The 14830-nt window shown below is 44.8% G+C and overlaps 1 protein-coding gene across 4 annotated transcripts in view; it reads right to left on the bottom strand.

The window, feature by feature from the left end:
- Window positions 1-753: 753 nt before the first annotated feature.
- The window catches only part of SLC68A1 (solute carrier family 68 member 1), a 35690-nt gene continuing 21613 nt past the window's right edge, over window positions 754-14830 (bottom strand). For all 4 annotated transcript variants that reach the window (XM_077258638.1, XM_077258641.1, XM_077258639.1 and 1 more), the window contains 4 exons: window positions 14514-14610; window positions 13375-13546; window positions 11805-11998; window positions 754-9833 (listed from right to left, as the gene is read on the bottom strand). In XM_077258638.1, coding sequence (XP_077114753.1) covers window positions 9580-9833; window positions 11805-11998; window positions 13375-13546; window positions 14514-14610 — 717 coding nt within the window. In that variant the 3' untranslated portion in view covers window positions 754-9579. The remainder of the gene's footprint in view (window positions 9834-11804; window positions 11999-13374; window positions 13547-14513; window positions 14611-14830) is intronic.

The following is a 14830-nucleotide window of genomic DNA, read 5'->3' as shown; positions in this document are numbered from 1 at the left end:
AACAAGAGGAAAGCGGGATTGAATTATTTCAGAAACAGCGCCACTCCTGGTCTTTATGCTGTAGTGCAGCTCAACCCGATCCAAAGGAATGCAATACCAATGACAACCTATTGACAAAAGGGGTGCTGTTTTATTTTAGTCTTAAAACCTTTTTCAAGCTACACTGGGTTCTCAGGTGGTTGTGAAACTACTAATGTCACAGCTCCCGCAGTCCCTGTCCTGGTCTTAGTTGCTCATATTTATTTTATTTTTTTCTGTCCTATGAAGCACATAGTAAGTAATCCCACTATTGTGTCATGCAGTCTGTCCGCTACCATCAGCTGTGTTACACCTGTCCGTTAGGGCTTATGTTTGCCTTTGTTTTATTATCGTTCATACCACATTTGCCTTTAAAAAAAACCAAACTTATTTTTGTCTTTATAAACTAAGTTGGAACGATGGAGCGGTATTGAAAAGCACAGATCTGCATGACAAGCCTATCCAGCCTGCTGTGTCCCCCACCATTGGATCCCCCAGTGTAGGTCCAGATCTAGTTATCGCATTATTCCCCCACGGTTGCTCGGGGCCCTTCCTCTCTGCATGTATCATATCTGCTGTATTTTACGTGAAACCTAACGCTTTCTTATATAAGTGCTCTTCAACAATATGGACTGGCCACTGATCCATTATTTATTGGCTTCATTACCCTTCAGGAGGATAGTAGTTATAAAACGTGTTTATATTTGCATTACTAAGTTTTAAGAGATCTTGAGATTGTTTTTTTTTCCCTTTAAAATGATAGTTGCAGTTAATCCTAATATCCCAAAAATTAGGGTGAAGGAAGCTGAGATACAGGGGGCTGTTTGATTGGAATCCCCCTGCTAAAGGGTTATTCTCAATATGGCAAGTTATCACCTATTCTAGGTCATGAGCGGTGGGGAACCTCAAAGAGGCACCAAAATTCTCCATTTTTTTTTTTATTGGACTGCTGTCTACAGCCGACTCTCCTTTCTGATTGGGAATCGGGGCTGAGTGATCCGGAGCTGTGGGTTTACAGCCACACATGATCAGAAACTTACCTAACGTGGATCGGACATAAGTTTTGATGTTTGGACTAACCCTTTAATGACGTGTGTATGGGGGGGATCGAGTCCTATAACTGAATGTTTGTGACCAGTAGGTATAGGCAGCGGCTCTTTCAGAATCCTAAGGCTGCATTAACACTGTATGCACCAGAAAAGTTCCTGATCTGTATATTAAGGCTATGTGCACATGCTGCGGACTGGTGTGCGGATTTTTCCGCACTGATTTTGATAAATCCGCAGGGCAAAAACACTGCGTTTTTGCTGTGGATTTTCTGCGTTTTTTTGTGCGGTTTCTTAATATGGAGCAGGTGTAAAATCGCTGCGGATTCCGCACAAAGAATTGACATGCTGCGGAAAATAAACCGCAGCGTTTCCTCACGTTTTTTTCCGCAACATGTGCACAGCAGTTTTTATTTTCCATAGGTTAACATGGTACTGTACACCGCATGGAAAACTGCTGCGGATCCGCAGTAAAAACCGCAACGTGTGCAAATACCCTAAGTGCATCCATGGAGGAAAAAAGCATGTGTGTATCCGGGATACCTTTTCTAGGCAACGGTAACAGGATCAAAACAAAGTTGCATTATTATTATTTTTTCATTGTAGCCTATGGGTGACCTGTCATTGTATGTCTATATAGCAGCATTGGTGTTATCCCATGGGAAGTCCTCCAGACGTGTATCTGACATACGCTGCAGTGTGAATGCACCAAACAGCAGCCTGGATGACGGGGTGAGACGGAGATCATGGGCGCAGACAGGCTGCAGTATTACTCTCCTGCTCAGGTCAGGAGAGGGGACGCCAGTCCGAGGATTGCAATGTGATCCTCGCGTGAGGAACACGGCCGTCTGACTGCACCCTAACTGCTGTGATGGCTGAATGTGCTGACTGACACGGATACAAGAACCATTGGTGACCACTAAGTCACTGGCCATGTCTTATAACTAAGTAGTGCAAGTCCCCTATGTCTAACCTAATGGGTTTCCTATATATTTATTACCCTGGCTACTGCTTTCATTTTCCAGCACTAAATCCTGACATCAGTGGAAACCAATAACAGATCAGACTATGGATTGTGTATGGAAGTGGCCATTTTATTGCGCATCAGTATAGGATTATTTAAGAACCATTTCAGGACAGTTCCTTCCAACCTTTACCTAAAGGAACAGACATCATAAGGGTTTACATGTCCCCGTGATGTAAGTAAAGAAACATGAAAGCTGCTTTTGTGTTTCCTTACAGGACAGCGGATTTTACAATATGGGGCTGAAGATGTGGACGCTTCATAACGGGGACCAGTCTCTGCATTTAGCCAGCAGCAGGTACCATACTAGAGCTGCTGCTGGCAATTGTAGAAATGCCACAATTTGGGGGGAAAAAATGGATGGGCAGTTATTCTTGAGTAAAAGTTTAAAAAAAATATATATATATTCGCATAACCTGAGTGTAGGGAACACAGGCCCAATTCAGACTGCCATGAAACATCATGCCAGTACAGGCTGGGATATCTGGCCCAAACTCAGCCATATATATAAAGCTCTGGCAAAACTTAAGAGGCCACCACATCCCTGTCATGGGCAGCCCAATCTCCAGACCTGAACCCCATTGAAAACCTCTGGAATGTAATCAAGAGGATGATGGATAGTCACAAGCCATCAAACAAAGAAGAACTGCTTACATTTTTGCGCCAGGAGCAGTGTGAAAGACTGGTGGAAAGCATGCCAAGACGCATGAAAGCTGGGATTAACAATCATGGTTATTACACAAAATATTGATTTCTAAGCTCTTCCTGAGTTAAAACATTAGTATTGTTGTTTCTAAATGATTATGAGCTTGTTTTCTTTGCAGTATTTGAGGTCTGAAAGCACTGGGTTTTGTTTTAAATTTTGACCATTTTTCTTTGTCAGAAAAAAACCACAATTTATTGCTTGGAAATTCGGAGACATGTTGTCAGAAGTTTATAGAATAAATGAACAATTTACATTTTACTCAAAAATATATCTATAAAGAGAAAAATCAGACAAGCTGAACATTTTTGCAGTGGTCTCTTACTTTTTGCCAGAGCTGTATATATATATGTGTATATATCTATCAGTGGTTAGTCTAGATATCACAATCTGTACTTGGACCGTGTTTCACTGACGTCTGAATTCGTGGCCCCGCTCTGTTGACAGCGTTCAGAAGAGCTATTATCATCTAGAAATGATGGAGTTAAGTATTCCATAACATGCAGACAGAGCGGTTTATGGGATTGCTGACCCCATAGTTTATTTTGAGGACACTTCCCTATAGCGTGTGGAATGCGGACATATTGCCCATGTACGATGGCACGTGACTATACTTTAGGGAAGGGTCACACGACCGTATAACTCAGACGGGGATCGTAACGCAGTGCTCGGACTGGCCGGCAGATCTGATCCGCGTGTTACAGCCTGTATTTCTATGCAGCTGTCCCTCTCGGATCTGGAGAGCCGACGGCCAGTCTGAGCACTGCATTCCTCGTTATACGACAGTGTGATCCTTCCCTTAAGGACAGACTCTCGCGTCTGTAAAATGTCCGCTGATTGGCCAGACATCAGATTTTGTAGCTAGCGCTGACAGTATTATATATCCCTATGACGGTGGTAGTTTGGGGCGTCAGACCGGTGGTCGGCCTGGTCGTTTCAGATGTATCTTCTCTACAAAAATATGGGCTTGTTCCCAGGACAATATCTCAGCTTTATGGTCCCAAGACGAGGATTTTTCTAGTTCCCTGTTGTGTGATTTAATCCCCAAAGAATTTTAAGGAAACATTGAGGTCCACCTAAAAATGAGCTCTAAGCAAGGATTAATCCCCCATATTGCATATCCTCTGTTTAGCTTAAAGATGCTGGACAAGAAGGGTTAAGGGTTACATATTGGATGAAAATGGGCTGATGAACCATGTGTCTGGAGACATTGATGAACAGACTATATCTGCCACTAAGGAGAACAAAGTCCTACACACAAAACTGGACAATATTGAAAGGATTACAAATGGTGAGCGGACGGACAAAAACATTATTCACCAAACCAGTTGATTATAATGGTCTAAATCGTAGCTAATGTTTGGACGCTGATTTGTAATGGGACCCAACCCATTGAGAAGAGGGGTACTTTTCTGGTGAAAAATCACACTTTAAAATATGGTGAAAGTTTGGATGTTGTTAGTTTGGACTCTGTTCATAGTATAATACCCAGAGTTGATCTACACCGTCCTGTCTTCTACGTTGTCTCACAGTGTCCTTGTACTAAGGTTCATCGTTCTTATATCTATACGCGCCTTTTAGTATCCGGTCGTTGGGGGTTTCTGATCTGCTTCAGTGGGGTAAAAGACTAAGGTGGGATGTTTGTGGGCATCTTGGGTTCCCTATCTGCAAACCCTACACGGAACGACAACTGTCCTGTCTTGTAGATGTATGGGATGATGTATGATAACTGCTCGGACATCAGTCCATAAAAGGTCCACCTGCCAAACTGCGGCCATGTTCTCCGCTACAGTAGCTTCTATCATATGACAGCCAACAGTGTTTCCGTTCACTTTTTGTTTTTCCTTCTTTTGTAAAATATTTGCCCAATCCTGTACTGTGCACAAGTAAAATGGTGTCAGCTGGCGATGCCCGAAACACATAAAAATCCTAAAATAAAACAGAATCTTATTCAAAATGTGTCATGTTGATGAGTTATAGCATGAGTGAAAAAAAAACAACCTACGTCACTTTGGAGAAAATACTTTATTTTATGGCAAATTATCATAATTCATGTGAACATGGCAGTGACACAGCTGATCCCCAGCAAACGGTACCAGTCCTGAGATGATATGAGGAATATACATTCATACACGGCCGGGAAGCTCTGCAAATATCAGAGACCTCTGGGCTGCAGACGCTAAAGGCAAAGTTACCAAGTATTGGGTCAGGACTTGCAGTGGTCACAGTTAGGTTTAGCAGCTGAACTCTCGCACTCCCAGTTTGCCCCTATAAGAAAGCTGCAATTTACGATTTAATCTCTGGGAATTTTCCCTGCAGCGCCACCACAGGAGAAAAGTAGTATTACACCGCACCCACATCAATGAGCTACCCATGTAATGTTTAGATGGATCTGCTTGTCCAAAAGTGCTGTGGCCGCTCCAGCTTAGCTCAAGGGATTACCATCCCATCATCTAACACTGTATTCCAGAACTAGACAATCCCTTTAAGTGATGGGAAATGCATATGGCATCTAAAGGGCACATCATATAAACTCACCCATTCATGAAACAAATTATTGTCCCATAACACCCCAAAAAATCTCAATAGATGGCTGGGCCAGATCTTATGGTGGGATCTGCCAAGAATAATGTGTGTATGGGTGGGCTACTGTAGAGAAATTATATCAGTCATGTTTATTGGATAGTAGGTTGACCACTGACCGAGCGATCATTTTGCCGATACATACACAAGTTAGTCCGTAGAGGTCGTTGCAGTCCAATTGGTAAGACATATTCAATGATTCACCGGGCAAAGAACGAATGATAATTCTGAGAACGTTCTCTCAAATACAGATGGCTTGTGGTCAAAGGATCTTATATCCGACTATTGGCCGAAAAGGACAAACACGGCCAACTCTTTTCCAGATGACCGATCGGATAAGATGGCGGTCATTGTTACATTTCACCAAATCTTCTTAAATGGCTGACATTGTCATCACCCTTGGTCTAATAGGTATTGGCGTCTGTCCGCGCAGAATGACAGGTCTAACCCAGTGCTCCATGACGGGGCTGAACATGTAACGGTGCCTTCCCCCCTGCTCGTTTTCCCGATATCTCCACCGCCCTTGCTCTGATTGACAGCTCAAGCTTTATCAATCCAAAGAAGGGAGGAGATAGATGGAAAGCAAGCAGGTGGGAACATGCGCCTAAATGCAATCCTCTACTTACCTAACCACCAGGGACTACAGTAAATGATCCAGATACTGATGTTATATACATATATATATATGTAAAAAAATTTAAGATTACAACCTGTTAGCTGATTGTTGCCGACCCACAGCCAGCATGAATCAGATTAGATTAATATGTACACTATAATCTGGGGGGAAAAAATAAAACATTGGAAAGTGCGAGACCGGGAACAAGCTGACTAGTCCACAAGGTGCAGTCTCTGCCACGTTCTCCCATTTAAATATTGCTGTCAGAGACTCGCAGCAGCTCTGGGGTTGAATTGCAGCAATCTGAGTTTGCTCTGGTTGCTGCTGTTAGAGGCTGGTATTGGTTGCCTACAATACGGCCATCACCCACCCTGTATGGAGGGGGCTCAGCTCCTGTTCCTGCTCCATATACCCGCACCCACAATATGTCAGCAAGGTTTTAAAGTTAGCATTTTAAGAGTCCGGTTCTAGGTGAAGTTATAAACTCATTTTAATTTGATAATTATCTAGCCAGTTAAGACATGGATTTTAAAAATAAGTGCAACAGCTTCATCAGGTCTAAGATCTATTTAATAATCTATAAAATAAAAAAAAATGGATACATTAGATTTATACCACAGTCTGCTCCCTGCAGCCACCACTAATGGGAGCTTACTGCAAGTAGTGTAATGTAGCCCCGGGTCAGTGAAAGGTCCATGACTTATGGCCTCCGCAGATTCCAGCCCATAGACAACTTTCAACTCGATCTGTGTCCTTAGGCTGCTATAAAAGGTATTCGTAGATGTTTTTTGTGCCAAAGTCTTCAAAACGGTGTCTTTAAAAAACTCTTTATTTTTTACTTTATGCTCTTAAGTGACTTTTTTGCATTTTCCATTAAAATGTTGCAAAATTTGTCGGATAAAATAAAAAAAAATCTGATATTTATGAAATTAATCTGCAGGGGGACTGGAGTATATTTTGTGCAAAAAAAAAAGGATCTTTTAAAAAAGTGTACTGATGAATCTTAAGAAAGCAACTGAAAACCCCAAAAATGGCCCACAATGGCAAACAGGAGAAAAAAAAAAAGACATAAAATGGACTAAATTATAAAAATAAGGTGCAAATAAAAAAAAACAGGCGAAAAGCAACAGAAAGTAGACAAAAATAAAAAAGGTTAAAATGCAATAACGAAAAAGGCTATACAGTATGTGCTTTTAGGAGATTTGTGGCTCTATATTAAGAAAATAAACAGCTGGGACCACTGGAAGGGGTGTAAAAAATTACAGAATTAGATTAAAACAAAAATGAACATAATGCACAGCAATGTAAAGTGAGTGCTGTGCACGTGTTCATGTCTTTTTTTTTTTTTTAACCACTTCAGGGTTTGGAAACCTTGAACTGGATGAGAGAAGCAACGTTTATTCTTTGAGCGTCTTTGTTCGAAAGCAAAGACCCCCCAGAAACACCTGAAGAGACGCTGGTGAAGACCCTTCAGAAAAGTGACGGCGGGCGTCACTGACATGCCCCACTTTCCATTGTGTCTCATTAACTCTTTGGTCTCATTTGGAGCCCCCTTTGCAGATTTAGACAACAGAATGGACATAGATGTGAACAGGGCCCTACATGTTCATCATTCTCTGCATCCAGATTCCCTTTCTTCTAAAAAAAAAAAAAATCATGTATTTTTCCCCCCGATAGCAATATATAAATATAGAAAATTATCTTCTCAGGTTTTCACAATGGGATGGCCAGAGGCAAGTCTGTGAACCAAGCAGAGGCAGTGTATTGTACAGCCAATGGCATGGCCCATAATAATTTCCCAGTGCTATGTAGGCAAATGGTCGTCACCCAACAGGAAGACAGTGTTTGATAAGGAACCTTGGATCGCTCAGGGTGCAGAACAGAAGAGGGAAATAACCCTGGATCATGTGAATCACTGCGAGGATAAATTACGTCTTCAGTTATAGAAGTGCAAACGTCCTGTAAAAACGGACGGGCTCATCACATTACAAAAGGCCAGTCTCACATTTTACATCTAATGTACATTTTCAGAAGTACCAAAAATGTACATTAATCAGCGATAGCACCGGCTTATTATAGGATGCAAAAAAGAAGGCCAATGTGACAACTGCAGAGGTTTTGGTGCACGTTCTGTGGATTACCAATAAATATCTGCAGGTATTCGGGCCACGCGGTCTTTCCGGATCATTACTTGCCAGCAAGTAACACATGTGACGGCCGGTCATTGCTCAGAAGTTCACAGTACGTCATCCAGAGTGGACGGCAGCTATTCCTCGTCACCGCTGCCACCAGTCAGTCTTGTTACAGGGACGCTAAAGTTAGAAGACACAGTATGGTGTCCGCCTTGTTCATGTTCTGTCCGTCTAGTCTATGTGAAACGGGAGATTTAGGAAAAGGCAACTTAAGGTGGTCTTACATCTTCAATCGATGTCAGCCGAGCCCTCTGATGTGAGAGGGACCAGATGACCATTTAATATGTGCGGTGGTTTCCCAACTCCCGACCTCTACCCTGAGAGCAGATGGAATTGGTAATTACTAGTGATGAGCGAGCGTGCTCGGATATAGTGTTATCTGAGCATGCTCAGGTGTTCTAGTGTTTTGGGCGACCCCGAATAATATGTTCGAGTCACCGCTGCTGCATGTCTCATGGCTGTCTGACATGCGGGGATTCCCTAACAAACAGGCCATCCCTGTATGTGTAGTGGCTGTCTAAAAGCAGTGAGACATGCAGCCGTGGGGATTCGAACATATTATTCGAGCACGCCCAAGACACTAGGATAACACCCGAGCATGCTGAGATAACACCTTATCCGAGCATGCTCACTCATCACTAGTGATCCTTTCGTTCTCGTCTGGCAGTGGCTAATTTCCTTTCCCCATTGATAAGACACATACACTAGAGTTGGTGGGAATTTAGTGGCTACGACAGTCGCTGGCCAGTAGCACTGGGAACCACCTCTTACTTGCGGCATCCATCCCTAGCTCCACTTTTGATTAGCCAGCCTGGCACGGCGATACGATTGCGGCATGACGCCCAGGCCGGCTAATCAAACGCAGAGCTGCAGATACAATCAGGCTGCGTTCAGCGCTCAGATCACAGACGCCGCTGATGGACCGGCTCCTGCGGATCGATTTGCACCAACGCTAACACACCAGATCGATCATGTATGTGTCTGGGAGGGATAGCCGTCCGCCTGATACATATAGGCTGTAGGCTATGCTGTGTGCAATGGAAATCAGAGAATGTAAGCTCCATCCTCTCCATAGGCCCCGGACGAGAGAAGTGAACCGCAGGAGATGGAACGTTGCGTGTTTGCACACAGGTAAGTTTGGTTGGGTTTTTTCTTCATATCCCTCCTGCATTCAAGGGTTTAATGTCCCTTTAAATGATTCCTCTATACTGGAATGGAAAGTTTGGCCCCCTCCATGTATTAAGGATTAGAGTAATGGATTGTTCCTCATGAGCATATCCGAATGTCAGCTCTTTGCTGGCGCAGTGGCCGTACAATCACCAGGTCACCGTGTGCCGTGTTCTCGTACCTTGTGCCATGGGACGGCCCGTCATCGTCACTGTGTCCTACACTGTCTGTCATATGTTTTTGACATCCTGAGGAAGAACATTCTGAGTCTGATTCTGACGATACGATTTCACCGCTGTGAGTCGCTTTCCACGGAGAGAAAAATGTGACCAGGTAAAAATCTGCAGGAGCGCACAGGCGATGGGGACGAATACCAGGAGATAAAAGCATCCCTGCCGGAGGGTGGCCGAGAGCACGCGGCTCGGATCCATCTGCGGCTCCGTGTTGATATTATTCATCGCATCCCTCTGAAAGATGTCATAGCCTGCAACCAAATACATACAAGTCAACATTATATACATTAAAGGGGCGGTTTCACCTTATTAAATAGGTAACATCGCAAAATAATTAAAAAATTATTATTTTACTCTGTTCTCAAGAAAGGAGGAACGTTTAATTCTATATAGTTTACAGCTCGTTGCCAAGTTACCGACCACCTCAGAATTGTCTGGTTACCTAGTCTAGGGGGAGCGTGCTTGCAAGAACTGCTCTGAAGCTGGCCAGATTTCTGAGCTCTACCGATGCTGCAGAGCCAAAGATTCGGCTGCCATCAGCATGGGAGAGCGCACAGTCCGGGACGGCAGCCTGGCTGAGCGGTCAATCTTCAGGAGTGCACCGTCACTATCCCCCAGGAAGCCGGGAAGCACTGGAGCAATGTGTTCCTGAAGATAGGCACTTGAGACAACCCAGATTGCCGACTCCTGACAGTGTGCAACATCCACACTGTCGGATTTCGCTCTCTTGACTGTAAATATGTGATTTTCATACTTGCGGTCATGTGATGAGCAGCAATACTCCTGGTTCTCTCAATGTGTTATTAACATAGGCGGATGAGAAGCTAGTCGACAGATGACGGCAACTATTGAGATCACATACTCTAGCTGACAGCGGAGAAAAACCCTGACAATATGGATTGTGTAAACTGTTAGGATTCGGAGATCTGTAGTCACATGGAAAGAATGTCAAAAATTATACTCCGCCCCAAAATCCAATATAGAGTCGTTTTATGGGACTTTATAAAATGGTCATAAATATCAGATGGGCGGGGGTCTAATCCACAGCTCCTTCACTGATCAGCTACTTGAAGGGCATGCGGTGCATTGGTATGTGGCACAGCACGATACATTGTCTAGTGGCAAGCGCTTTCCTGTTCACCGATGTAGGAGATAACATGCAGTACCACTCCCGGCCACCACACAATGTAAGGCGCTGTGCCACTTCCCATGCACCACTGTCCCCCGACCAGCGGAGGCAGTAGGAGCTGAACCTCCACCAATCTGACATCAAATATCTTTCCAAAGTATCTGGGATACCAATACTAAAATTCTGGAAAATCCCTTTAAGGCTTACAAGGTGTATTGAAAAACCAACCACCCCGGCAGCCACACCCGCACTCCACAGACATCCCTGAGAATTGTTACCGAGACTCTGCAGAAGTCGGACACATGGAAAGACATCAGTATATTAGTAGTAATTTGCAATATTAGCCAGCTCTATTTCGTTAAAGGGGCTCTCCAGGCTGGGGACTCAAGTCTGTAGTCACTGTGTGAATATTCACAGTGCAGGCTGTCAGGATCCTCCAGTGCCAGCAAGTATGTGATTTGCATATATGCGGTCACGTGCAGACTAGACGTACATAATCTCACTCAATACAAGTGAATCAAGCGAGGGCAGACACGTCTAGTCAGAATGTGGCCAGAAATATGCAAATTGCATACTTGCAGTCACATGACTACCTGCTTCCAGAGCTGGAGAATATGGACAGCGCACCCAAGCCTGGACAACCCCTTTAAGCTTCATTTTAAAGTGCTGGTCACTTTATCATTACTTTAACATAAGTGTTGGGATGTGACTTTGCGGTATATAAATATTACAGGTTCTCCTCCTCCCCCACAGACTCTCCGGTTGTCAAAAAAGCCGCTGGTGGAGGATCATGTGACCAGGCTTGTCCGTCTGCCTCCTCCAATAGAAAAACACTTCACTCGTGAAAGAAGTCTTCAATTGGAGGAGGCAGACGGACAGGCCTGGTCACATGATCATCCACCAGCGGCCATTTTGACAACAGTAGATTCTGGGAGGAAGGAGCAGAACCTGCACTCACGTTCCCAACATCTATTAAAATAAAAATGGACAACCCCTTTAACATGTTCTACATAATAAAATGCTGTCGTACAGTAAAACATATCCAAAGATGAGGTCACGTCCGTCTGATGAAACAGTGGTGGTCTCAGCTTACCTGTGTAGGCGCACAGCAGCCATGTACCGATAAGTGGAGCCAGGGTCTGGCCAGGTTTGGTTACCAAGGCAACCATCCCAAACATCAACGCTGAGGCCGCCTGCTTTCTGCGATTGAGGACAAAGTCTTCATCCACCAAGTCGGTGACCACCAGGTTCAGCAGTTTACAAGTCCCTTCAGTGAAGACACGGTTGCTGCAATGAGCGGATAACACACGGTGGTTATTGGTGTGTAACGGCACGATGGTCGGGGACAAACAACGCTGCTGCCAGTCAGTCATGGAGGAACCCACGGCAAGACAGAAGAGCAACCATATTATATGACATGAAACTATGGAGTGAAGGTCTCTGCTGCCAGGAACCCCGGAAAACACGGGGCCACAGCGATAGGACCACGAGATGGATGTCCCACTATGGAGGCCCTCAGCGACCAGCTGTAATCTCTGGGGGATTACAGCCCCCAATTCTCCACCACAGGAGAAGTAACAAGTAGTCCAAGTAATGCGGGGATGCTGCAGAGATTGCGACGCTGTTGTACACACTGATTTTAGGATCCTGAATATGGGGACAACTACCTACTCAAACATTAATGAAAATTATTAATAGGGTTGATTAATAAAAAAAAGTCCTCATTTTTGACCATGCCAATACTCTAAACATGACGACCCAGTAATCGCCATGTTTCTTTAGTCCCAAAGGTGCCAATGTCAAGATCATTCCCTAGGGGGCAGTATCGCCCCACATATCGGTGACCTCTGACTGCGCCTGTATAATAACGGTATACTACATTACTACATCCACAGACATTACATCTGGGCTCAGATTAGGTCTATTATGGTAAAGGGGTTTGTCCATCGACAAACGGGATATGCCACAAATGTCTCACAGGTCCATCTCTGGAACATTTGTGTCATATTCACAGGGTGTGCCCGAGACAACAACTTTTAGTGGAAACAGTCAAACAAAAAACATTTTAGGAAGTCTCTGTACCCATTCAAATCAATGGGGCCGGTACTGGATGATTTTATTTCCATTTTTGTGATCCCAAAATGGAAATAAGGGCGAAAGCGACAGACGGGGGGGGGGGGGGGGGGCGAGGGCAAAAGCGACAGACTGGGGGGGGGGGTTGGGCAAGGGCAAAAGAGACAGGCGGGGGGGCGAGGGCAAAAGCGACAGACGGGGGGGCAAAAGAGACAGACGGGGCGAGGGCAAAAGAGACAGACGGGGCGAGGGCAAAAGAGACAGACGGGGTGAGGGCAAAAGAGACAGACGGGGCGAGGGCAAAAGAGACAGACGGGGCGAGGGCAAAAGAGACAGACGGGGCGAGGGCAAAAGAGACAGACGGGACGAGGGCAAAAGAGACAGACGGGGCGAGGGCAAAAGAGACAGACGGGGCGAGGGCAAAAGAGACAGACGGGGCGAGGGCAAAAGAGACAGACGGGGCGAGGGCAAAAGAGACAGACAAGGCGAGGGCAAAAGAGACAGACGGGGCGAGGGCAAAAGAGAAAGTGACATACATAGAGACAGACAGATGAAATGAAAATAGTTTTTAAATAATGTATGACACAAACCTGGCTATAAAAATACACAGTAGATATATTTGGTCCGGGCCGGCTAGGAGCATGAGTGCACTGAGGGCCAGCTTCAGGATGAACAGCCAGCGCACAACGCTGTAAACGCCGTACGTCCGACACAGAGAGAGGAAATACATGTTGTTTAAATGTGGCGCGATGTAAGAAATACCTGGGAAAGAGGAAAGAAAAGAAAACCATTGCTACTTTACAATATGTAGTAGAACGTCACTTTTCTTGTGTGAAGTAAGAATATCAGTGCAGTACAGTACAGGGTGGAGGTCCAGAAAGAGGACGATGTCCAAAAACATGAATGTCAGAAAAAATTACACTACTGATCACTCACGATGGACGATGGCAGACTGATCTGTAACGCGCTGCAGAATATGTTGGCGCTATAGAAATACAATGTATTAAGAGCCATCTGTAAAATACCAATGTTTGTCTGTAGTCAGATGAGACCAGATGTGTGTGTAATTCCATGTTGGATCCTTTGTAGGATCTCCCGTACGTGCCAAAACTGACCTCTCTACTGTCTGATGGGTGATTAATTGGCTGCTTTGCAGCCAATCAAAAACGAAAGTATAATGGCCAGAATTTTGGGGGATTATTTGCCATATTGAATGTGTATGGCCTGATAACAGTGACTGGTGTGACAGCCGCCTCACATATGTAATAGGATGATAACATCATGTCAGTAGGATCGCCATAGCAGCTGTGTGACGAGAGCGAGAACCTACTGGCAGTCATATCACATATTACTATACAATACACATTAGACCGACATCAGCCAAACCCCCCGTTATTTGCGTACTTGGACAACAGCCAGCCCCCAACTCTTCCCAGACAGGTGGTTTTGGAGAAGATAATGATCCTGTATGTCCGATGTTAGATGGCCGACCCTTTTGTTCTCGGCTACCGCCGGAGTAATCTGGCTGCAGCTGTCTCAGAGAACACTCCCAGGTATAGGGGAGATGGGAGAGAAGACCACTATCTAATGTATATGGGTGGGCTTTAGACATGCGTTCCTTTTCAGCAGCAGCCTGAGACTCTGCTGACACCCGCAATAGACGTCCGCACAGCTGGTGACAATACTTGCAAGTGAGTTAAAACCGAGAACTGGGCGGCTGACAACTTACCGAGTAAAAAAGAGCCAGTAGAAACAGAGATTCTGTCAGACAACAAATGTTCCAGGAAAAGGGGGAAGAAATTACTGTTAAAATGGCAATGAAACACCTGAAAAACAAAAAAGAAACATAGCAATCCATCCTTCACGTGGCCAGCGGGCGTATCCTGCCCTCGCAGTGCGCGTCTGAGCAGAGGACACCAAGAACAGGAGACGACACAGACAAATGGCCGGGTCCAGATTACAGCACTATGGATACACTCCGCTAATGACCCACCGGCCATCACTGCATCCCCAGCGGGTAAAATCGTAGGGAATCTACACATCATA

The sequence above is a fragment of the Ranitomeya variabilis genome, chromosome 4 (assembly GCF_051348905.1).
Source record: "Ranitomeya variabilis isolate aRanVar5 chromosome 4, aRanVar5.hap1, whole genome shotgun sequence".
Lineage (NCBI taxonomy): Eukaryota > Metazoa > Chordata > Amphibia > Anura > Dendrobatidae > Ranitomeya > Ranitomeya variabilis.
The sequence above is the reverse complement of the archived record's forward strand: the minus strand, read 5'-3'. Positions and strand labels throughout refer to the sequence as shown.